This window comes from Crocodylus siamensis, chromosome 1 (assembly GCF_052110815.1).
Source record: "Crocodylus siamensis isolate JL-2025a chromosome 1, ASM5211081v1, whole genome shotgun sequence".
Classification (NCBI taxonomy): domain Eukaryota; kingdom Metazoa; phylum Chordata; order Crocodylia; family Crocodylidae; genus Crocodylus; species Crocodylus siamensis.
Window position 1 is genome coordinate 142,118,184 of NC_143395.1, and position 26,373 is coordinate 142,144,556.

Sequence of the window (26,373 nt, forward strand, 5' to 3'; positions counted from 1 at the left end):
TAGGCAGAGGCTGGCTGTGCTTCAAAGACAGGCATCAGTCTCCAGTGGGAATATCCTGGCTGCTTTCTCTGCAGCACTCCTGCCACAAACTCACAGCGCAGTAATACCACATATAACTACAAAGTGAATCATTACACTCTTTTTAAGCTTGCAGTAATGAATAATCTCCACTGGCACCAGACAAGAGGAAGGATAACTGGGATGACTGCTAAAAAGCAGAAGGATTTTCAGTTTCAATAAATTTCTCCTTCAAAGTAAGACAAATAAAGAGTCACACCTATGTTAATATGTTCAGATAGGTCTGGTATGTGTGTGTGTGTGTGTGTGTGTGTGTGTGTGTATTTTCCTGCTGTCTTACAGGCATTTTATTCTGGAGAAAGCTTTCCTTGGTTGTACTGCTGGCCTGCCTCTCTGAGTAGAGTTTAAAGACCACCTGGAAAGAGTTGTGCTTTTGCTTCACAGAACAGAAGTAGGAAATATTAATTTTCCTGTCAGTCCTGTACTTTTTATATGTGTATTTTGATTTTACTAGGATGCCATTGGGTTGCATTTATTTTTTCCTTGGAAAAATGGAAGAATTGTGGATAGAGCTAGAAATATAGGAGCGACTCAAGGCCATTTACTTTGTGGGGGAGGTGGAGGGGAGGTGAAAGGGAAGGGATGTCATTAGAAGCAATGCACAATGCTCTCTTTAGAACAACTTTTTAAGTATTTACTTGTTATAAGAAACTTAAGAGAATTATTCTGACTCATATTTCATAGAAAGACTCAAAGACAGTATTACTTAAGCTTTTAGAGAACCTAGTAGTACAAATGGGTGCATCTACATATGCAAATGCTGCTGAATGGGTTTACTCCCGAGTAAACCCACCCTGGGCAGGCATCTGTACGTGAACCCATTTGGGAGCAGATTTGCTGCTCCTGGCAGCTGTCTGCTCCCCCCCCCAGCCTCCTGCAGCTAGCTCAGGGGCTAATGGGGAGCACGGGGCCAGAAGACAGCTGTCTCCTGGCGGGGGCTGGGAGATTGCTCCTTGCCCCTAGGAGCTGCCTGCTGCTGGGGCAGGCTGTGGTGGTGGAGCCGAAGTGGGGACATCCCCCTGCCCCTGTAGCAGGGAGCTCCCAGCCCCAGTTCCCTGATTGGGAAGCAGGGGGCTTGGAAAGTGTTGCAGAGAAGGGATATGCTTGTGGGACAGCTAGCAATGAGCCCCTGGCTGGGTGGGGAATCCTCACCCAGCCAAGGGCTTGGTGTTAGCTGCCCCACCAGCAGATCAGGGCATGGGGCTGGGACCTGCCCCTCCTCTGCAGATCTTTCCAAGCCCTGTGCCTTGATCACATGATTGGGGCATGGAGCTGGGAAAAAGCTGCAGGGCTGGGAGCTATCCCTGACTGAGACCGTTCTCGGCCAGCCCCAGGCTGAGCGGGGAAGTCTGCACATTCACTCTGGAGCTGACTGGGGACTGGCTAAAATGGGACAGTCCCCAGCCAGCTTTAGGATGCATATGCGGACTTCCCTGCTCAGGCCAGGACTGGCCAGGAGCTGTCCTGGTCAGGGTCAGGTCCCAGCCAGCTCCAAGCTCCCTGATCCCTGCTCCCTGTCCCGGCTCCATGATCCTGGAGTAGGTGCAGATTGTTCCCTGTCCCAGGTCCACAATTGCCATCGAAGAGCAAGAGCTGGGAGCTCCCTCCTGCCAGATCAGAGGGACGTTGTCCCCGCCTGGGGTCTGGTGGTGAAGCCCACCCTGGCAGCAGGCAGCCCCTGAGGACAGAAAATAATCTTCTGCCCCCTGCTGTAGGGCTGACTGGGAGCAAATTATAAACCCATATGAAAATGGTGGAACCCAGTCTAAGATTGACCTGGATCAATGTACATTCAAACTTGGCTCTAGATTAGACTGGTACATAGAGCTTCTGTGCAGTTACCTGCGCAGTCCCAGGGCTGGGAAAGCTCAGTTGCTGGTCCCAGCCCCAGGGCTGCACTTTTCCTACCTGCCCACTTGGTACTGGGCTATTTTTAGCCCCCCAGCACCTCGACCCCCCTGCGGACCAGCCAACCCCTGCCCTGAGTCCCCATCTCACAAGCTGCTTGGTGCCAGTTTTATCAGCATTCACCAATGCCAAGAGCAGAGGAAGTAAATACAACTGGGGGGAGAGGGATGGGGGTATAGATTTCCAGGGGGACTAAAAATAGGCCCTGGTCCCCCTCAAGCCCCTACATGGACCCTGTGAGCCCCCCATATTCCACCAAAACCATCTGGACCCCAGGAAACCCTGTGGACCCTGCCTGCCCCCTGATTCCCCTGTGGATACTGTCTTCACCCATAATCTTCCCAACTGCTCTCATGGATGCTACCTGCCCCCTCGCCCCCAATCTCTCATGTGGATGCTGCCTTGCCCCCCGCATTGCTCTTGCCAATCTTGTCTGCTCTTTGATCATCTGCAGATGCTGCCTGCACCCCCAAACCCTGTGATTGCTCCTGCAGATCCCTTCTGCAGATCCTGTGTGCCCTGCCTCCAGATCCCTCCATGGGTGCCACCTGTTCCCGCTTCCCCAATCACTCCTGTGGATCCTGCCTGCCCCCATCTCCTCTCAGATGCTGCCTGTCCCCCCATCCCTCCTAATCAGTCTCGCAGATCCTGCCTACCCCCCCAATTTCCCATGGATCCCACTTACTCCTCTGATCCCCCCACAGACCCCTGATCCTCCCTGAGCCTGCTTGTCCTTCCCATTTCCCCACCCTGCCACTAGCCTCTTCATTCTCACTTACCTGGTATCGGGTTCCCAGTTTTAATGCAATCTAACCCCCCCTCCCCTCCCCAAATGTCTGCAATTAGCCTGGTAGTAAATTATGAAGAAACACCAATAGGAGAGGCTATTCAGATACCTTACCTCTGCCTACCCCAAATGTTGGTGTGTCTGCTGAGAGAAGGGCAAGAAAAAAGGAAAGACAGGGTTTATTTCTAGCAAATAAGTTTAAAGCAGATGACTCCAGTTTTCCAAGGCTTTTATTTGTACCTTTCCTGGAATACAGCCCTGTACTTTCACTTCTACCATGCACCTCACAGCAAACACATACTTTAGCATCTTTCTTTCAGTTCAGCAATAAAGGGAGTTCACATTGCTCTCAACCCCAAAGGTTCAAGTAGGAGCAGGGCACAGGGCAATATATGCTGGTTGTTCTTGAGCTATAGGCCTGTCATGCTCTGCATTGTTGCTTAATAATATTAGTCTGAACCAAAGCAATGTCAGTTTATGCTCTCAAGAAATAGGGTCACCAACAGAACATGTAGATGAGATTAAACAAGGAATGTGGTTTGTGGAAGATACTGGAAATTTGCAAGTTTAGGTTTCTGGCAGACTCATTCAGTGACTTATTGGTAGCATTGCTTAAGCCAATTATCAGGCTTTTCCTTGAAATTAGGTAGTATCTATAGAAGCATGTTTAGCCCTAGAAAACAAGCCTATTTTGGAGGTCACCAGATTACACAGTCACATGCAAGATAGTCGCTGGAATGTACTGTAGTTGTGCCTTCAATGAAGCACAAGACATCTGCGATAACTGTAGGATTTAGATAACAACATTTCAGGGACAAACAAAGAAATCACCACCAGCAGCACCACCAGCAGAGCATGTTTGCTGCAAGCAGCAGCAGTAGTCACAGTTGTCTTTTGATGCACTTGACCAAAAAAGAAACCCAAATGATCAGACATACAAAAATGTGATGAGGAACAAAATCAGCTGAAAAGGGGCTTTGTGAAACAAGCTGAGAGAGAGAAGATTAAGCGACCCCTTGCCAAATTAGGCACTGAAAGAAGCTTCTTCCAGGTTTTGTTTTTTATAGAATAGCTATATTGACTGTTTGTTATCTTCATAAAATGAAGCTTCCAAGGAAGAATATAGCAGAGAAGACAAGATGGAATGGAAAGGGGGTAGGGGGTTGTTGTCTAATGTTGAAACATCCAAAATCTGTTCCTAGTTTGCACTTATCCAGGCTCAGAACTTTTGTGCCTTGATTTATCCCAGCATAAACATAATATATCACAGCTATAAATACCTACCTGCAAGGATATTGTTTGTGTCAGTACTTTAAAGCTCTCTGAGATTCTTGGATGAAGCTTTACACTATACTGCACATAGTGAAAGATCCTAGCCACTTGTAAGTCCAAAGATACAGCTAAACAGAGAGACTAGAGGTGGACAATGTTATACTTCATAACGTGTGATAAGTAAAAGTATTAGATGAATCTTTCATTCACTGGGAAAAAGCTGCCAATTTCCCCATCACCTATCAGAAATTAAGAATCTTAAGAAGCTTCCCTCCATCCCACCCACAGAAATCAGGTTTTTGTTTCATGGCATCTGCAGTTGCTGGGATCATAGTTCATTTCATTATTGGCTTAGCTGCAGTGGCTAAGAAATGAACTCACTTGCATAGTAGAACAACAACATAACTCTTAGCCAGGCCTTTATTGAACTGGGTAAAAATGAGCAACAGCGCTAAAATATAACCCATAATTTGGGTGTTCAGACTTAGCCTAAAGTAACTGGTGATTAATTGTGTTTCATAGGGAACACATATCTACTATCTGTGCTTTGAAAAATCTGATGTTTTCCTTCCCATTTTTCATTTGTGTTTAGTCCCAGAACAATTCTGCAAAATACAATAGCACCTAAAGGTAAATGCTTAGTTATGATTTGAGTGATTATGAAATAATCTGTTTATGTGCTGATTTAGTTACCTTGTCTGATGTATGGTCCAGATTTTCTGTAAGAGCATATTTATTGTTGGGTGCCTTCAGTTGGTTCTTCTATATAATTATAATATTGCTCTAGCAATATAGCTAAATATAGCTCCTAGTATTTGCAAATGGCTTAATGTAGTGTTGAGCCTTTTAGATACACATCACTAAAACCTATTGTATCTGCACAGAGATGGGCGGAGGCAGACAAATGAACTAGTTATGAGCTAGATTCTGAGCATGTAATTATGTCAAGCACCACTTTGGGACCTTATTGCATTGTGCCCAGCCTATGTCAGTGCACAGGTCTGGGAAAGAGTGTGCTTGTGTCTCTGCAGTAGGATTTGGTACTAGTTCGGGGTGGGCAAAATGCGGCCCAGGGGCCGGATGCCGCCTGCCAGGCCATTCTATCTGGCCTGAGGGCCCCCCCAAAAAATTAAGACAATTAATATTTATCTGCCCCAGCTGCCTGTCATGTGGCCCTTGATGGCTTGCCAAAACTCAGTAAGCGGCCCTCCGCCCAAAATAATTGTTTGCCTCTGTACTAGTTGGTCCTTGCACTTCTGTGGACATGAGGGCTTAATGATGGTCGTACCAAAAATGCAAGCCTTTCCAAAGCAAGCAACTCTGCATTTCCCCAAGCTAAAATGTTCTCAAGAGAACTATTTACAGAGTTGCTGCAATGACAGCTGGCATTCTGGCCCCCATGCACATCCAGCCTGACTTCCTGGAGCCCCCTCCTACCATTTGCACTACAAGCTCCGTGCAGGTTCTTCAAACCTTCAGTCTGAGTCTTCAGAACAAAACACAGCATCAGCACATAAAACTGGTCTCTTGGGCCTCCTGGGATAACATTTCTCAAAAGTGCCTCCCTTTAAAGTCTCCCATTGAGGGCTGGCTGCTGGAATCCTTCTCATTTGACCAACGTTAGCTGCATTCATTCCCCCATCCCTTCCCTCCTATATAAAACGCTTTTCCTTCTGCCAGTCCATTCCTAGAATCTGCCAAAACAAGTTGTTGCTTACAAAAGCTCATGCCTCTCTGAACCAATTGATCTCTAAAATTCCCTGCAGACATTGCATTTGTGGTGGGATATATGAGAGTTTCCCCACTACAAGGAACAATGTGCCAGATCTTAGAGAAATTTGTCCCAGGATAAAAATGGGGCACCCACAACAAAGAAATTGCTGTTTAAACAGTGGCTTCTTTGTTGGCAAGACAAATTTAACATCTGGCCAGGGAGGGGGTTGTAGAAAGATTACTATGATCCCCCAGTGCTTTTGCTTTGCCAAGGGGAGAGAGGGAGTGAGAGAAGCAGCCTGCCCCAGGGTGAGCTTTCAGGGCTGCCACATCAATGATCAGTAAAGGCCCCAGTGTGCACTTCAGGAGCCAGATCTCCAGTCAGCCATGATCCAGCTCCCAGGCCAAATAAAGGTCCCAGCACACCTGCAATGGGAGTCCAGGCTCCAGGCATGCCAAAACCTTTAAAGGATGCAGGGGCTCCCTGCAAGTGAAAGCAAAGCAGAAGCTGATGGGGTATTCCTCCATCAGCTCTTGTTGCTGCTTGCAGGGAGCCCTCTCACCCTTACCTCCATTCATGCAGTGGCAACAGAGGCCAATGGGAGGGAAGGAGCCCCAAACTTGATCAATCCCTGCCACCACCAGAGGCTTGTAGGGAAACCCCATCGCCCTTATTGCTGGGAGGATAGAGCTGCCTGCAGCTCAGAAGCTTTAAAGGGATGCTGGTGCTGGAACATCAGTAGGCAATTAAGGTTAAGTACAGACAGTCAGAAAGCCCAAGGCTGAATCGATTCAATCTTCTCAGGTTAGTCTAAAATGAGTAGATTGAACCAATAAGCAAGTGAACAGGCATCCACTTTTGATTCCGGAAATGCAGCCACATGCCTGCAGTGGCTCAGGTCAGAAGCTGGGGGTTGCTAGAGCATGCCTCTTTGGTTGTCTGGAGCAGACAGCTTGCGCCAAGGCTAGCCTGCCGACCCTGTGAGGAGGGTTTGTGAGGGGAGGTGCAAACCATTAGGCCTGTGCAAAGCAGCCAGTATTCACTTCGGATTTGGATTTGGCCAATTCAAAGGGACAGTGATTTGACTTGGTGATTTGAAGCACTGTCCTGATTCGATGTGGCCAGTTTGGATTAGGAGATTCAGCGCTGATTCAGAGATTTGTTCATAAACTATAATGGGGAATCACAAAATACCTACAACTTTGTCATTTGTCTGTGGATTTGGATGAAAACAGCAGGGATGGTAGCCCCTTCTGAGGGCATTAAGCCTGCCAAGTTTCAAGAACATAGGTATAGGGGTTTCTGTGAAAGTGTACCTCAAACTGTTGAAAGCAAAACTTGTATCACTTGTGTGTGTTAAGGCAGAGCAGGATGAATGCAGCAGGGATGGTAGCCCCTCATGTGGGCATGAGGCCTGCCAGGTTTCAGGCAGAGTGGCGCAGGGGTTTCTCTGAAAGTGCACCTCAAGTTTCTGAAAACAAATAAATAAAGCAAATAGGTGCAGAGTGAGGAAGGTGGCATTCACTTCATTTGCAGGTGGAGCTTGGGGAACCCCAGCAGCAGGAGATTCATCTTCAGGAATGTCAGTTGCTCCACCAAACCAGGATCCAAGGAGGTGTGGTGGGGTGTCACAACATCTCCAGCAATGCTGAATTCCCTGTGTAACAGAAGTCTCATTTCTGGAGCCTCTCCGGGCGTGCGGCTCCGACCTCCTGCAATGGGCCCACCGCCCGCCTATTCTTGCCTGCCACATCTTGATCTTGTTCATAATTAAGGAATGGTGTAACCTAGTGGGAAGCTGCCCATTTTTATATGCCCCGATGACAGGGGGCGCTGTCTGCGGTTCCTTTCATCCCCTGCACCACAGCCCAAGCCTCGCAGTTGTTGCTGACGTAGTCTTCCTCCGAAACATGGTATTGGGTCCCAGCCCTTCCTTGCCTTTTGGGCTCCTCAGCGCCCCTCTCACTCTTGGGGCCCCTTACTGCCCCCCACACTGTTGGTTCCTCACCGCCCCCTCGCCGGGGCTCTTCACTGCCCCCTCGTCAGGGTTTCTCCACCGCCCCCTAGCTCCGGGGCTCTTTACTGCCCCCTCAGTTCCGGGGCTCCTCGCTGCCCCCTAGTCAGGGTACTACACTGCCCCCTGGGTTCCAGGCTGGGCCAACACGCCCCCTCAATGAACAACAAAAGAAAGAACTGTGCCTTCTCTGGCACCACTCGCTGTGCCTGCTGGGCAACAGGAACCCCCCACACTGTTGGGGCACTCCTGTGAGGCCTCCTCACACCCCTACAGCTTCACCCGGTCCTCCGGTATAACAATAACCAAATCATAAGCCAAACGGCTGATAACTAGATCACGAGACAAATGGCTGTGGCAAAACAACAAGGACCCTCCTGGCTCATCACAGAAACTGCATGCCATGCTGGCTCTTAGTTCCTACCTCCCATAAGATTTTCTCTTCCCCGCATCATTGCAGTCGGTCAGAGCACCCGGGCTGCGGCCCTCGACCCGGTCTGCTCAGCTCTCCCGCAGAGCTCCTGCTCCTGCTCCTGTGGCTGCCAGAAGGGGACTGCCCTCCTGGCCTTCTGCCTGGGCTTAAGAAGGACCAAGCCCCGCCCCTTCCTGGCTCTAGGCTTCCCTGGTTACTAAGGCAACCCGCACTTGCACAGTCTTGGGGACGGGCAGTTATGCTTCCCCCTTCCCGCCACCAGAGGTCTCTTCTGAGCCAATTCCACCCTCAGTCGCAGAGCGCCTGAGAGCCCTGCGACACCTGTCACTTAGAACTCTGGTCGGTGGACAGGACAGGTGTTCCCGGTCAACCATGGCCAGATCCTGCCACACCTCGCTGTGGGTTGCCCAATAGGCCAAGGAGTCACGCAGCAGCGGCTGCATGTCCTTGGTGAGATAGGTAGCCACCAAGGCCTCCATGCTACCTGCCATATAGTGGGGTCTGGTGCCTCTGGACCCCAACGTTGAAGCCATGCCCTTGGTCCTCATTGGCAGTGGCTGTGGTGGAGGAGATTGGCTTGTGGTTGGAGTGCTGGCATGGGAAAGTGGATACCCATCTTCCACATCCCCGTGCTTCTGCCCTTCTGCCTCTTTGACTCTGTTCACCAGCACCTCTGTCCAGTGATGGAGGGTTTTGCTGCTGCAGACACTCCCCTTCACACTCAGGTCACACATGCCTGCCAGCACATGGACTGTACTGGACCATAATGAAACCAACCATTTTTTGATGCCCTCCTTCAGCTGCCTCACCAGCATCTGCACCTCTGATGAAAGCAGCTTGCTTCAGCTAGGAACACTGATCCCCTGGAACTTCTCCATTTAATTCTCAATCTCCTTCACTGCAGGGATCACCTGGCTAAGGAGGGCATCACCAGTGCTGAAGGTCTTGGTCGCCTGAGGACCACCAAGATCTGAGAGATGGTACCCCACTCAGTTGTGTTAAGGGTGCCGTTGATTCCAATCTCCCTGAGCAAAGCCATCACATGGATGGCCTTCAGTTGTTCAACCAGCCTCTCGAGCATCAGGTTTGTGGAGTTCCAACAAGTGTCCACATCCTGCATGATTCTATTTTGTGGGATGCTCAGCTCTACCTGTTTGTCCTGCAGCATCTTGCACCACTTGATGCTCTGGTAGAAGTAGCCTGCCACCTTCCTGTATTTTGAAATGAGCTGGCTGGTAGTGATGGCACCATCACTGGGAGCCCTGTCCCCCACCAAGGGATCCCTGACTATGAGGTGAAACTTGTAAGCCACACAGTGGATGCCAACAAAGTTGGTATCACGCACTGCCTTGACCATATTGTCCCCATTGTTGGTGACCATGAACCCGTGGGCTCACCCTGCTCAATGAGCAACCCCTGCATCATGTGGTTCATGGCCACCATGATCTCCCTTGACATGTGGGACTCATCCATCACCTCCACTTGAAGGAAAGCCCACTGACACCCTGACTAATTGCACTAGTGCCCTGTGAGAGACAGGTAGATGTGATCTCCACCCCGGCTGCTCCAGATTTCTGAGGTGAAGTGCAAGGCTACCTGCGGCCCTGGCTTGAACAGATCCTCCCTCAAGTACTCCCTACATGCCTCATACAGAGGCAGGGTGGCCTGCCTCTGCTTCTTGGGGATGGGGGGCTTTGGAGGGAGAGGAGGACTACTTTTTTGGCATGCTCTCACTGGTGCGAGGCTGAAGAAGAACAAGGGTAAGGGGGTGCTACCTCCTGAGATGCAGCAGCATCGCTATGGTGGTGAAGTGTTTCAACTCCTTGCCACGACTGATCTGTTTTCAGCAGTGCTGGCAAGTAGCATATCTGGGATCATCTGCCACCTCAGAATGATCCCACACTACACTACCCACCTGATTCTGGGTTGAGGGTGGGGATCCTGCCTTATCCCCCTCCTCACCAGGCAGAGGCACAACAGGAGCCACCTGCCCCCACACACTCCTTTGAAGTGCCTTCCAGAGAAGGAGACCTGCCTCTAGGGGAACTTTGAGGGGTGTGGAGCAGATACTCAGATTCCTCCTCCTTCTCCAGAATTTGATTCACTATGGTGCTCAGCTCCTCTGCTTCCATATCCTGCACCTCCTCTGGCACTGGAAGTCTCATGCTGGGAGATGAAATTGGGGTGGAGAATGTTATGCTGCTACTGGTCAGTGGTGTTAGTGGTGGTGTTGCAGGTGCAGGCACTGCAACCACCTCCGTGCTCCCACTAGCAGTAGAAGACTCATGACTACCAGGAAAGAGGGTCCATCAGCTGCACTCGATGATCTTCCAAGGCCCCTTCTAGCCCTAATGTCTATGAAATCTGTGTTTGGGACAGGGGGAACTTGCATCTTTCTCTCCTCCCCCTCTCCCTCCACAGCCAGAAGACCTGGCACCTTCCTTTCCAGCACACTTCATAATGTTTGGTGTGCTGCAGAATCTGTGTGTATATGTAATATATGTTGTGCTTTCCTGCATAGTGATAACACACTGTCAGGGAAAACACAGATTTCTTTTTGTGGGGGGGAAAGAATCAAGACAGGCTAACATGAACAAATAAGAGGGTTTCAGGGGGAAAATAAGTTGAAAGGGATGGATAGGGATAACAATAGGGACTGTAGGCAAGGGAAAGTAGGAAAGGATTGGATATAACTTACAAGAAGAGAGACTAGCTAGTGAGCCAGAGCCTTTCAGATGCTGCTGCTCCAAGAGAGAGACAGCTCACAAAAGGCACAGATTGCTTCAGACACAGCTTCATATGATGTTTCTACGTCCCTTCCCCAGAGCACTGTGATTGGAAGGGAACTCAGAGAAAGATCACAGTCACTGGCCAGATGTCAATATCAGAGCAGTCTTTCCCCCCACCTCAGCCTTTTCCATTTATGGAAGATCACCCCCCCACTTCTCAGGTTCTGCTTGCTGCAAGCCTTCTGAATCTCCGAATCTCTCTGAATTGATTTGGAGGCTTCCGATTCAATTTGGACCTTTTAATGGATCTCCCGATTCGATTTGGATTTGGAGATTCGGCTGCCGAATTGGGCCAAATCTCCTCCAAATTGATTCGGCTACTGAAGCTTCGCACAGCCCTACAAACCATCCTGGGATGCTGGGGGACTGTGAGTTAACTTGAATCTGGAGGGAATATGAGAAAGAAGTTCAATAAACCAATTTAACCTAAATCAGTTAAGTATGATACTACCTCCATCCAGGTTTATCTTAAGCCAGTTTCTGCCATTTTGAAATCAGTTTATGTGCACTGAACTTGTGTTCCAGATTTGAACCAGTTTCCTATCACTTATACTGGTTTATGTGTAGTTTCTGTCCCTAACCTAAAGCTCCAAGATATTTAAAAGGCTCCCAGGGAACCTGAGACCACCTGGGCTTCTGGTTTCCCCGGGCCCCAGGCTCACAAGTCTGACTGTGAGCCTGTCTGGCCTGTTGATAAGCTCTCCTGGGCATGGGGGGAACTGTGGAGCAGCCCCTGATTGTCCTTTGGCTGGAGAGTGCAGCAGAGACCATAGCATGCTTTTGCTGTGCTCCAGCCAAAGTGTTCTGAATGTGTGGCTGCCCATATTTATTTTAGCAGCTCTACACATTTTGCAGACTATTACATGTGGCTTTATCAGTGTCTGAAGCTGGTCTTTCTCCTTTACTCATTCAACTGCTGAGCTCTCCTACGTTTCAGGACCTATCTTCTCCATCTGTCTCTCTCTTCTAACAGGAAGAAGGAAAAAAACTGTTAGTCTGAAGAAGCAGAGGAGAAGGGAAGGGAAGGATCAACCTAACAAGTCAGAGAGGAAGGCAGGAACATTCAACTACTGGTCCCAAATAATTTGGAAGCTGATAAAAGCTGAATATGATCTCCGTATCTCAGACATACTCAGACACTCTCAGACTGCTTGAAGGCAGGTTCAGTAGTGTGGCTCAAAGCCAGGAGATTGCTAACGTCTAGCTTGAGGGCGTTTTTAGTACTAGAGTGTGTCAATTTATTTCTTCAAATAAAAGACACATATATTAGCAGGAAAGTAGAAAAGCTTTATAAAACTCTACATGCAAATGGAATTCAAGACAAATATCATCAGGTTATTTAAACTTGAAGCAAAAGTATGTTTCTTATGTTAGAGAGGTTCTTGATTTTTTTCCCCAGAAATATTTTAAAACACATTTTTATGAAGAAGAGCTATAGTACACCCATGCACACTTGTATAAAATCACCAGAGAGACTGATAAATGAATTAGAAGACAGAAAAATAATCTCTTCTGGAATATGGTCATTTTAAGCTACTACACTGGTGGTTCTCAACCTTTTTAGACTTAAGGAACTCCTTGTTGAACTCAGGGCACTCTTTGGAAAATGCCAGATCTTAACTTTCACTCACTTTTTGACTGCAGAAGAATAAAACAGCAATTCTGTTGCAAAGAGCTCAGAAAGACCACAACAGATCAGGATGTTTTTGACAGTATAGATTCCTATTTGAAATCCCTGTAAGTCAAGTTTTCACACTTCACAGTGCTAACATTGCATAGCACCCCATGGCACCCTGATTAAGAATCACTGTACCAAACATTTACAATGTTTTAAAATTTATTTACACAAGTTTTAGACTGGTGCATAACTATTGACTAAGGTTGGACTAAGATTGGACTAAGATTCTGTTTTATACCCTTGTAAGTGAGAGGAGAATTATGCCCAATGCTTTTACAGGGATAAATGTGGTCATCATGTTGTCTTTCATGATAATTTTGATTCTGAAAACTTAGATATGGTCAGTGTTTGGAAGTTAATATAAGGAAGAATCTACATTTTTACAAAATCTATGATGAATCAGGCCCTATTAAAATATGGAAATTATTCTGAAGTCTCTATGCAGAGATCATCATAAACAGACAGAGCAACTGGGATGTACTCTTTTCTTAAGTGCCCTTGTTTACGACGGCATTTTGTTTCTCTTCATCTTTATTTGTAAGTACCAGGATTACCTCACTGGTGCTCCGATTTCAGCAAGTGAAGAGAGGTTTTCTTTTCCTCCTTTCCTCACTTCTATCCGATAAATGCCCATGACCATAATTCTGTGATTCATGAATAAAAGAGGTGAGAAGCACATGTCCTTACCTATGAAGTCAGTAGTCCACACACAGATGACAGCCTGCGGTGGCACTGACAATCCATAGTTGGAGGTTTTTACACACACACACACACACACACCCTTTCTTAGCCTGACAATGCATGAGCAGGCCTGTTTGATGATTATGTCCTTAAGTACAGTAGTGGCTGTAAAACACATTGTGCCTACACACATAGAGCATCTTTTGAAGAAAGCATAATTCAGGAAAATACTTGTCTCTCATAGAGCAGAGGGACTGTTTTATCTTCGAAGTGCATCATGAATGTGTAGGATGAGAATTTCAAGCCAGCCTGAATACTTAAAATTAATGGGAATTGAATAACTCTTTCTCCTTCACAGTCTTGACAAGCTCAGATGCAGTATTTCCTCAGGTATTTTAGCAGTTGTTTTGAAAGATGCCACAGTGACAAGTGTGTTTTTAATTGCTATTGCAGACATTCACAGCCTGGTGCAATTCCCACCTCAGGAAAGCAGGCACGCAGATCGAGAACATTGAAGAGGACTTCAGGAATGGCCTTAAATTGATGCTCCTCTTGGAGGTCATCTCAGGTTCGTTTCAAATAAAAACTTTTAATGCTCCCTGCATTTTAATCTAGAACTCCTCAGCGTACATATTATATGGCGGAAATAAATCCCATATAGGTCAGTCAGGAGAAATTCTGTTGTCAAGCAGCTGAGACCAACAAATCTGCACTTCAATACGTAATTCTTACCAGCTCACTGCCAAATGAATGAGCTCTGAGCTTCATTTATTGAGCATCCTGAGTGAATTGATTGCTGCAGCTGCTCTGATGCTGAAAATAAAAGCCTTAGTTTCCCGCTACTGTTAAAAGGTAGAAGAAATGGATAATTTGTCCACCTCACACTGATTTCCTTAATAAATTTCTTTATGGGGTTCTCTCCCCCAGTTTTGTCTTATGGATACTTAACATCAGGATTCTAAGTTCATATTTAGGGACCAAAAATAAGTGCCCTAATTTTAAGTGTTCATCATCCAACATCTCCCTTTGACTTATGTTTAACTAGCTAATTCATCCTTTCCCCTTTCCATTTAAAAGGTGCAGCTGCCAATGGGGTCTGTAATAAACTGGGGAAGCTATGGGACACGGGGAGAAGGTGACCTAGTTGATGATAGAGGGGAAAGGGAGGGAGCATGGTAAAAAGAGCATTTCTAAGATATTTTTCGAGAAGATTATAATTACATTCTTGACCATTGGAAAAGTCAAGATTGTGCAACCTTGGATACCAGGTGGTGGCAGCATGGCCCTGAAATATGGCTGTCTGATTTATATAATTCAGACTCACCTTGTAATCAGACAGGAAAGGGTGATACACTGTGCAGAAGGGCTTCTGCCCTTCCTTTTTTAATATTCAACTACTCTAAAACAGCTATTAGCAGGAAAATGAAATTTGGAAAGTAAATGTATTCATATGTTTTTAAGGTATTTGGGGCAAATGTAAAAATGTTTGTGAGGTTTTACTGCTGTACTAAAGAGATCAAAGCCTGTCACTTCTTCATTTGAATTTGCTCTTTGGGGTTTTGTTCAAAGGCACTTGACATTATTTCAGAAAAATACCTGCAGGATAGCTGTTAGCTCTTAGACATCATATAGTGCACATACATTCTAAATTTTTCTATTCACTTGTGTGCATGTAGCTAGGTGCCTGTAACAATAACATCACATTTGTTTTCCTACAGGAGAAAGACTACCAAAGCCAGACAGAGGAAAGATGCGCTTCCATAAAATAGCTAATGTCAACAAAGCCCTGGATTTTATCGCCAGCAAAGGAGTGAAACTTGTGTCAATTGGTGCAGAAGGTACGTGGAAGGACTTGCCAGCTGGCCTTGGTTGCCAGGCCCTACATTTCTCAAACAAATTTGATACAGGGACTTGGGACCAGGTTGTGCTGGTTCTTCTTTGACTCATAGATGTAGGGTTGGAAGGGACCTAAGTAGATCCTCAAGTCCGACCCCCTACCCTGGGCAGGAGAGAATATTGGGCCCATATGACCCCAGCTAGGTAATCGTCAAGCCTCCTCTTAAAGACCCCCAAGGTAGGAGCCAGCACCACTTCCCTTGGGAGTATGTCCCTTGGACATAGAAGGCGCCCAAAACATCTGAATGTCGATGGCTTCTCTGCAGTAGGGGGAGGACAAGAAGCAGAAACTTTACAGGCACATGGAAATGTTGGGGTTTGGCTGGGACTGTGGACTATAGAACAGGGGGAACCAACCGCCAAGTGGCACAGGTAACTTCTGTGAGTGGCATGCAGCAGGCGGGAGGGGACAGGCAGCACTACTGCAGAAGGACAGGGAGCAGAAAGCAGTGCAGCAGATCAGGCAGGTGAAGGGGATTGGAGTAGCACTTAGAGAGGGCATGGGTCTTAATTTGTGGCATGCCAGTCAAAAGGCCTAAAATGCCTTAGCTGCTGCTCATTCCTTTCCCCTGAAGATTAAGAGAATATTTGCTTCTTTCAGTGCCTTCCTATCTTTCAACATGCTGTTAAAAATGATAGTTCCTTTAGAAATCAGATTCTAGACTGTACTTCATCCAGCACTTCATGTTCATTTATTGAATACTTAGAGAGCAATCATTTATACAGGAAATGTATTGAGGTAATTGCTTTGTGATTGTGTTTTATTGCCATCTTGTAAATATGGTGAACTGTGCCTACTTAGTACCTAGCATATCCTTGATGGGATATCCTAGATGTTTGGTCCCAGATACCTTGTATTCTTTGCTGCCCTGTGGCTCAACCTCAACAGGAAGAGTGGACAGCACCCCCTGCCTCAGCATAGCTTGATAGTTAAGACCCTCTCCTGGGAGGTGGAAGGTGTGACTTTGAACTCCTAAGGCTCCAAAGAGCCTAAAACCAAGGTCTTCCATTTTTGGGAGTGACCTACTTCCCAATATATTGGTGGTAGCAATGGCACCATGACTGCCACCTCTTCCTCCAGATATATTTCTGAATGAAAGTGGCTATGATTGCTATACTTTGCACTGAATGCAACACTGTTTATGTGGGCTATCTGTTTATGTGGGCCTGCTGACATGACTGCCTGTGAGCACTTAAGTGCAAGGGGTGTCCAGTCTGTGAATCCCAAATCCGGTTAAGTGTGAAACAGATATTAGTAGGTTCATCTCTCCCAAGATGGTGACTGTTTTGGGTACATGCAGTGTCAGAACTGTAGGAGTCTAAATAATGTTCCTGGTGAAAATGTAGGCACTGAAAGAATCTTACTTACCTAATTGATGAGATGGATTTTCTGCACGGCTTACTTGGATTTATACACCTCAATTCCACCTAAGTGCTTTTCAACATCTGGGACTAGTTCGCTGGTGTTAAGCTTCTGAATTTGTATGCAGTCACTTAAGGCAGTCCCCAGCCCTCCTGGGTTTCAGTGTGAGTTGTTGGGGAAGTTTGTATTTCAAAAATCAGGATGATTGAGTTTAGACCCCAACTTTAATTATCTATTTTTGAAATTGTTGGCTATTCCTTTTAACAGGGCAAAGTGTTTTTTAAAATTTTGTTTTTTAAGATAATGGGTCAAACTTTAAAAAAACACCTTGAACACAAGACATCATCCACAAACTGGATTGTGTTCAGAATGGTCCAAATTCAAATAGCTGCTTTCTGTTTACAATGCTGCTCCCTGAAGGTCCATTCATAGTGTCTGATGAAGTAATTTGTTGTTTATGAAAGCTTATGCCTATCTGAATTTGTTAGTCTATAAAAGAGGCAAGGATTTTTTTTGTTTGATATCTTTTATTGGACCTGCGGCATGTTTGGGATAAAGGTAGAGAAGTTTTTGAATGCAAGACATTTTTCATCAGTTCTGAGGAGGAAAGCAAGCACAGTGTCATGCTGGGTTGTGGGTGGCCAGGTCTGGGGATCGAAAGAAGCAACCAAGAGGGGTGTATAGAGTCTGAGTGTAGGGGAGCCTAGAAGCCAGAAGATCCATTTGGGGAACTGAATCAGAGGATCGGGCAGAGAATGGGGTCAGGAGGCTGGCCAGGTCAGGTATCTGGTTATATGGGAGATCAAACCAGAGTCAGATTAGGGAGCCAAAGGGTCAGGCCAAACTCAGGATCTGTGGGCAAGCCAGGTTGGGTAGCTAAGTGAGGCAGCCTCAGTACAAGATGGAGCCTTGTTGGAGCCTCAGTACAAGACAGTTCCTCTTCCGGGTTTTAGTAGTAGGGGGTAAAGGGTCCACTGATCCTGGCTGGCCACTCTGGTTGCAGGGAGTGAGCTGGATATTGGGTTCTGACCACCTCCCTCCAAGCTCATGCTCCACTATGGTCATGACAGACTGGGATAAGTGGTCATACCAGGCAGGCTGAGGCCCTAGGTTCAAGGTCATGACCTGACATTACTTCCCCGACTCCCCTGCTCCTGCAACACCATAGTGGGGGTAATTACTTGGGCCCATGAGCCACATAGGGAGGTTTGTGGAACTGTCATGGGCCAGGTTAGCACATTTCCCCCCACCTCCCTCCACAACAGTTCACCAAGCTTCCCTATGTGGGATGGAGACTGGAGTGGGCAGGGCCCAAGCCCTGAGCTAAGTCCACAGCCCTGACTCCCGCCCTGGCCCTGGCCCACCCCACACATGGGGGTTGGGGTCTCTGTAGCACTCACTGCAGACCTGCCATGATGGGCAGTGGTGGCAGGAAAAAGTGGGACCTGGACTCCCACACCAGATCTGCCACCACCATTTATTGTGACTGGGGCAGGCAGGTCTGGAGCAGATGCTGCAGGGACCCCAACCCTTGCTTGGACTGGGGCTGGGGTCTGCACTCAGCCCAGGAATTGGGGCCTGCCCACATGGGAATGGGTTTGATGGTGGCAGCAGCTAAAAGGAGCCACTGCCACAGGGGATGCCAGGAAATGGAGTCCAGCTGTGGACATGCTCCAGGTCCGCTGCATGCCTGGGGGCTGTAGAACATGTCACCGGCCAGATGGTGCCTGCACCAGGTGGGACTGAGGGACCCACCACAGGTTAGACAAAGTCCTTCTGGGGGCTGGATCTGGCCTGTGGGCCATATTTTTATCATCCCTGACCTAGGGAACCCTGGCCCAGGCTTTTCTGGGTGGTCCTCATGAAAATTTTTTACCAGATCAGCAGCATGTTTTCTGCAGGCTTCCTCGGGCTCCCACGTGCATTTGTCTGGCCTGTAACCCTCACAGTCTAGTAATAATACAGCATAATTTTCCTCACCTTTGTCTTGAGTCTAGAATCTCTTGAAGTAAGTAATCTTCTTGTCCTTGAACCATTATGGATGCTAGAGGAAGCTGAGATTAACGAAGGAGTGAGTTTTCCATGTAGGGCTTGAACAGGGACATCTGAAATACCAGATGGATTGTGAGTGTTGGTGGGAGTTGCAATTCATTTGTGACCAGCTTAATTTGTTGGGTAATACAAAAGGTACTGATGTACCTGTGATCCAGATACTGCAAGGGCCAGCAGGTGTGGAAGTATTTGGTTGACAGCCATACCTTTTGTCCTACTGACTAAGCAGGCCCTGCTGATCTGTGTGTTCTTTGTATGCGTCTTTTGTCTTTTCTAGATGGACTTTTAATTTTGGACCTCTTGCCCATGTTGTACCCAGTCTTTGGCCACAGCTTTATCCAGAGTGACAAGTAGGGTAGGGTGTAGCTAGGGTGGAATCCATAATTAGCAAAGAATGGGCTTTATTCAGTCAAGGCATGAGTGGGGTTTTTGTAGGCAAACTCTACAAGTGCTAGCAGGACGGCTCTTTTGTTCTGCTGGAAACTGAGGTAACACTGAAGCTACTGTTCCAGAATCTGATTTGTTCTCTCAGCTTGACTGCTTGTGGGTCATATATGGATGAGAGCTGGGCATAGACTCTGAGCAAGTGCAAAGCCTTACAAATGAAACTCGGGAAATGAACTGGAGCTCATAATTGGATGTTGTGCAGTCTGGGAAACCATGAAGGTGAAGACCACATGATGTAGCCATAATTGGGCAGTGTCTTTGGCCAGGGCAGACCTGTGCATGGGATAAAGTGAGACATTTTGGTTAACTGATCTATCACTATCAGGATCATATAATACCCATTGGATTCAGGTATCTCTACAGTAAAGTCCAGTGAAATAGGACTCCGCAGGGTTAAGGGAGAGGGGAAAACAGGAGGATGGAGGAGCCACAAGTTTTTTATGTGAGTTTTTTAGTGCAGGCACAAAGGTCACAGGAGTGGATGAAATCTTGGACTGTCTCATGCAGGCATGGCCAACAGAAGTAGTGGACAAGCAATTGGTAGGTCTTTTTCATGTATGGGTGGCCTGCCAACAGCAAGTCTTGGCTTTTGTGAAGAACTGTCAGTCTGGCCAGATCTGGAGGCACAGAAATCCTACCCTGAGTGAATATGACCCCTTTCTGTGCCTGGTAGGATGTTGTGAGAGGGCGGTCTGCACCATGGGGAGGGAATTCCTCTAGATAGATAGCAACTCCAACCAAGGTCCGCAGATCCATTGGTAGCATGGCACCAGTGGTAGAGTGAATACTTATGTGGAGTTCTTCCCTTTATAGTATTTGGTGTCAGATAGTTGTATTTTGGGTCCATTGATATAATCTTCAGGGGTGTACTCCTGCTCCCTCTGTGCAAAAATTAAGTTTGTTTCCTACCTATGGGGACTTTTTACCAGCTTGCACCATCTACACTTTTCCCAGAGCCTGACAAATGGACTTTGATCCCAAAAGCTTGCAGAAAAGGACAATTTTCTTGCCATTTTCCAGTTGGTCAAATAAAAGGTATCATTTTGTAATCAAGAGTTCTAGTTTTTTGTATGTCTTGCTATAATCTTGACAGTTGAGGATGACTATAGCTCCACCTTTATCCTCTGGTTTGATTACTATTTCACTTCTGGATGTTAGGGAGTCTATGGGTTTTTTGTCTGAGGAAGAGAGTTTGTTGGGATCCTGGCTTTTGCTGAGAATTTGGCTGTTACCTTTCTTCCTGAAGCAGCCAATAAATTAGTTCACTGTGTGGTTACATCCTCTGGGAGATGTCCAGTCTGATGTTTAATTATTGCTTTTTTTCTCAGTTGTGGCAGGAAGGTTGTCAGAGCCTGGAGGTGTTTCTAACCTGGGTGTGGAAGTATTCCTTCAGGCAAGGTCTGCAGAAGAATTCTTTTAATTCTCCACATATTAGTATCTCCTCAGGTTGCTTCTCTGGAAAGAAGCTCAGGCCTTTAAAGAATACAGATATTTCAGAATGGGATAGAGGGTGCTGTGACCAGTTTATGATGCTGGTCTTTTTGGTACTGCTGCCTTGATTCCTTCCTATGTTGCTGGTGCACTGTCTGTGAGAGGTCTACTGTTGTAATAGCTGCTTCCACTTGGATGGCTGTCTCTTGTGTATTTTTAGTAGTACATTTGAGTCTGCAGCATAGTAGCTGCATGTGTCTCCAGGTTAATATCTCTTAGTTTAGTAGCTTAGGTAAGTATGTCTTGTTTATGTTAATCCCTTTTGGAGTAGGTTAGGTGAAGAAGATGGTTTCTTAGTATTTCTGAAGTTCTCCTGCATTGTTTTGTTGCATATATAGAGCTTGAAGGTTGAAGATGACGAATCCCCTTAGGCTATTATGTTAATCTATAAGGATACTTTTACACATGCTCTGAGGGTGGGGTGTACAGCACTTTAATTAGACTGGCTCTGAGAGCCAGTCTAATTAAAGCTCCGCTCTGTCTCCTGTGTCAGTGTCCCTGAACTTAAAAATGGCAGCGAGCTTCAGTTTAAGTACCCCCACTGCCATTTTCAAGCGCGGGAACGCTGATATGCTTGCAAATACTATGCTCCAGCAGACTCAGTTAATCTGCTCCAACATGTTGGTATTCCAGCACATCAGAGCAGCCTTTGCGCTCATGTATAGATATCCTAAGGTGCCACTTTGTCCTTTCTTCTATCTGACTTCAGACTAAGGTGGCTAAGTACCTTTCTCTGATCCTGGATAGTGTAACTAAGCTATAGTGTAAGTGAGAAGCAGACCTAGGCTGAACACCCAGGAGATCTAGCTTAGTTCTGCTGAAAACCCTCTCTTTTTCTTTCTTCTTGTAAAATGGGAGTAATAGTTGTAAAACTACATATTAATATTTGAAAACTTTCAAATTCTTCTCTTTTCTCTGGAATATTTATGATACAATTTTGTGTATGTGAGTTCTGGAGTGAACTGAAAAATAAGGATTGTAGTTCTCCCAAAACAGAGAAGGGAAATGTACACACAAATGTAAGAATTACTTTGGGGACAATATTTCTGGTGGCTTGTGGAGGAAGAGAAAAAGATTTTTTTTTTTAATATCACATTAGCATTTTTAGCAGTTTAACAACTTCCTTGTCCTGATTTTTTTTGTATTCTTTCCTTGTTCTTCACACATGTTTGGCTTTTTCACCTAAAGAGACCAAAAAGATGAAACTGGCAACTAGTGTGAATATTCCTTCAGGAACAGTATGAGGAGAGAAACTGCTGTAGCCAGTGAAAGCAAAAAAATTCCTATACTTGCAGCATAGCTGCTACTGCAAAATAATTATACAGTGATTATGCAAATCCATGTACTGATTGTCAGCCAATCAGCAATGCCCCCCTGAGTACTGCAATTCATCTACTGTACATTTTGAGAACTGAAAAAAATGACTATAGTAATTATGCGGACCAGAGACATGCTGCATTATGAGTTCAAGGAAATGTATAAGTTGGGGGGGCATGGAAATAGAAATCAATTATTATTTGGCTATATTTGATTGACTGAGAAGGTTCAAGTTCTATATAATTCATGGAGCATTTCAGAAGATTGATCATTTTTCTGGCCAATATGATGGCAATGCTTATGTCCCATGAAGTCTGTGAGCAGGGAAGGAAAACCCTTGAAAAAATTAGGAGGAACCCCTAAGGGTGAAGTGGAAAAATAATAAACTGGTAATCTTTTTAGCATTAATTATTGCATTATTAAAACATATGTGCAATGTCTGGAGCTAGATTCTCAAACTACAGAGGTGCCATTTGAATGATATAAGTGCATGTGCCTATTAAGAAGACATTTTTAATATATGCCTGAAAAATATATACCAAACAGTGCATATACCCAAGTGCTTTCTTCTTCTTGTTGTTTTTTAAATGAAATCCCTCATAACTTGGTCAAACCAAAAGTGGCAACTAAAAGGTGCAACTACATCCTGTGGCATGTTTTCAAACACGCTTAGTAACAAGTAGCTTCCAATATTCTTAGCTGGGGCTGCTGACTGCCAGGCATTTTTGAAAATCTGGCCTCAGCTATGAACTATGGATAATATTTTTTAAAGCGTCTTGGTAATTTAGGAGTTGTTTAAAATATGCAAAGAAGGGGGTTTTTTTCACTTGCTTTGCAAGGTTGTTTTTATTCAAACTTTCTCCTTCAGCCAAAGATTCATCCTATAGAAAAGTCAGGCCAAAAAGTGAAAGCTTTAAAAAGATGCAATTAACTGAACAAAAGCCATTTACTATGAAGGTGTTAGGTCACTGTAACCATAAGTAATTTTCAAGCTTATCACAACTGAAACAGAAGCATGATCCTGTTGAAAAAGTAACTAAAAGAAGCTCTTTGTAACTAAGAACTGTATTGTTAACTGTGTAACAAATGATTAGAGCATGATTAAAGTAAGACAATACATAGCAAGCCATATTTAATTAATTCTATGCTTTCTTTTTGTTTACCTTAGAAATTGTTGATGGCAATGTGAAAATGACCCTGGGTATGATCTGGACTATCATCCTTCGCTTTGCTATTCAGGATATTTCCGTAGAAGGTAAGAATATGCCTCTGGCTTTCTTAAAATTGTTGGGACAACGTTATGTCAACCTGAGTTGATATGGTTTGGTTTAAAACATTATTTTAGACACATCACTGAAAAGTAAGGTGACACATTTGTAAAGTGAATTGTGTGGTAGAGTTGGTGGCATTAAGAACAAAAGTCCTCTGATTATTCACTGAAAAAGATGCAGTGAGATACCCGCTGCTGGCAATTAGATCAGTGTTTGGGGGCACGGTCATTTCACCCTTACCACGGCACAGGCCACAGACAGTATTTTTATAAGGTCCTATCTAAGTTACAGCAGCCTTCCTGGGATGCCATCTGGACTTCAAGCTATCTGGAATTTATGCAGTAATGTACTCTGGGGTCCTGCCCTTTATCTGCCCTTTCAACGATGTGGACTGCCAACTTACCTCTTTGCCTCATATTTGCAACTCCCTCTTGCCTCTGACTGCAGCACTGCAGTTTGATCTACCTTCATCCCTGCCCCTATCTTGGCCATCTCTGATTTGTTAACAGGTTCAAATCTTCTAGGAAGAAAGCCACGCAGTACAGGTTCCTGGGCAGTGGCACACCTTGATTGGGCATGCTGGTGGTAAGCAGAGAAGCATTACTAGGAGTAGATGGCAGACAGGAGAGCTTGATTAGCATAACACTTATGGAGTGAAGAGATTAGCAGGGATCAAGTAGCTAATAATGAACTATGGAGTCAGTTGCTTCTTCAGCTCTGCCTGAATAGAAATGCCACTGTTCCTGACAGCTTGTTTGTTTTAAATTTTGAATGAAGCAGGAATTAAAGGGGTCTGCAACTGCACCATCAAACCCCTCCCTGCTCTCTTGTGGATTTACCCTCACTTCTGTCTACCCTGCTTCTGCCATTTCCCCTTTATCTTGCCAGCTTTTACACTTCCTGCCTTCTGATGCAAATACCTATATCTCTTCACTTCTTTGCAAATCTCATCTGAATAGGTATATTTTCTTCCTTATTAACCTCGTATCTCTCTTTAAATCAGTTCTGAATATGCAAAAGGTGCTAGACTTTTGTGCATGAGTTATAGGATGGACCTAAGAGAACCAGCTGTAGAGTCAGAAGTCATTCAGCTTTTGTGGTCCATTCAGCCCTTGCTTCATGTTTAGCCTGTCAACGAAGCTGCAAAGTGTTCTGTTGCCATTGTGTTCTGTGACATGCATACTTGTCTACTTGGAAATGGATTAAAACCTCCAACATATTCCATGCAGCCCCCTGAATAAATGACAGTTATTAATGAATTCTAGGCTGTGAACTTAAAATGTTAGGAAATGGTCTGGGCTCCTTTTCAGTCTCCTGTTTTCTCTCCCGTGTCCCATTTAGAGACCTCTGCTAAAGAAGGGCTGCTGCTGTGGTGTCAAAGGAAAACTGCTCCTTACAGAAATGTGAACATTCAGAACTTCCACCTCAGGTAAAATCCCATGGGGTTTGATCAACTAAACATGCTTTGAGTCAGATTTTGCTCAGTTTTGTACAGCTGTAAGTGAAAGCATAATTTGACCCTTACCCATGAACCAAGACTTTTGTCCTCTTCTGCTGCACCCTCATAGTATGAGTTTTGTTAGTAGAAGTGCATTTTTAATATAACTTGGCGTTTGGGGCAAAATGCTCTTAGCTTTTTTCAATGGTTACTGTATAAAAATCAGCATTTGTCCGAAGTGACCACACAATGGTATTGGATGAATGGCTTCTATTCTAGGAACACTCCTGACTTTCTAATGGCAGCCTCTGAATGTCATTATTAAAGCCTTAGGGGCCAAATTCCAGTTTGATGTATGTAATACTATCAACATTTATTCCATTATGGTGAATCACCCTTATTTGTACAGTCTGACATTATGTTAATGGCTTCCACAAAGTGCTGAAAATGTGACTCAGAAGAAAAGCGGAACACTTCAAACAAATCCAATACTGGAATCAAGTTCATTAGCATTACTTGAACTGGAGACAGAAGGGATGGCTCAGCCTCTTTTTTGTTTATTTAATGAAAATCTGCCTCTGACTTCCAGGTCACAGGCACGTTGCCTATATTAGCAGCTTCACATCAGTTGTGGCCTTGGCTATTCAGATGACCTGGTTCACCAACACATGAACCCTGGAGTTAGTTCTGCTCAAAAAGCAATGTAATTGTGATCAGATTCCTTATTAAAGGGCTATTCCATCTTAGTTTCCATTGCCTTGGTCTTCATATAATTCATACAGAGACCTACAGTTTATAAATATTTTAGAACAAATAAAATGTATTAATTTATTTATTCTGTTGCTTTAAATGAATCAGAATTTGATATGGTGTATCCTGCAGGAATAGATAACGGCTGATTTTGGTAGACCATCATGCAGACATGGGCAGCCATCCATAGGATCAAAACCTTAATATTTAAATTTGCATATTTTGCCTTTCATACTCTGTAGAGAATAAACAACCCTCCTATTCCTCCAGAACCCTGATTTACATTTGCATTCAAAGCAGCAGATATGTTTTCTTCAGTTTTTCCTTCTAAGCTTATGTCCTAAAGGATTTTATTGTCGTATACTGTATGTTACTGCATAGAGAATATGTTTTTATCATAGTTTGATGCTTAGGGCCACTGGATTCATAGAGTCACAGAACTCTTAGGTTCATTGGATTTTGACTTTGAGTAACAGAAAGTATTTTAGCAATTGCAAATTTAGCAATTAGCAAATTTTTTATTTAAGAATTGTCTCTTGCTTGTGCATGGTAATTAACACAACTTCTGAAGACTTCTGGTACCATCTCAGCTGCAATAGCTGTTTTTCAGGCCCAGAACGTATGCTTGTAAATTAGCTCTGAAAGGTTCCCAAAAGGCAGATTTTTAATGGATCCATTTGTAAGGATTGTCTCCAGAGTCAGTGTTGTCAGTTCTGATTCTGAGGTGTACGAAGCATCTGAAACTTCTCAGGATGTCATCCTCCTGCTGTACTCAGCCTTGGTGAGGCTGCAGCTGGAGCACTGCATCCAATTCTGGGCTCCACAATTTAAAAATGATGTGGAGAAGCTTGAGAGAGTCCAGAGGAGAGCCACGCACATGATCAGAGTGCAGGAGAACAGGCTCTATGATGAGAGGCCGAGAGCTATGGGACTCTTCAGCCTGGAAAAGTGCAGGCTCAGGGGTGACCTGGTGGCTGCCTATAAGTACGTAAGG

At 45.3% G+C, this 26,373-nt stretch overlaps 1 protein-coding gene across 1 annotated transcript in view; it reads left to right on the forward strand.

The window, feature by feature from the left end:
• ACTN2 (actinin alpha 2) overlaps positions 1–26,373 on the forward strand; it is a 105,833-nt gene that overhangs the window by 35,324 nt on the left and 44,136 nt on the right. Inside the window, exons 3-6 of the mRNA XM_090044726.1 lie at positions 13,808–13,922; positions 15,073–15,192; positions 23,089–23,175; positions 24,533–24,620. Of these exons, the coding sequence (XP_089900852.1) occupies positions 13,808–13,922; positions 15,073–15,192; positions 23,089–23,175; positions 24,533–24,620 (410 nt within the window). The remainder of the gene's footprint in view (positions 1–13,807; positions 13,923–15,072; positions 15,193–23,088; positions 23,176–24,532; positions 24,621–26,373) is intronic.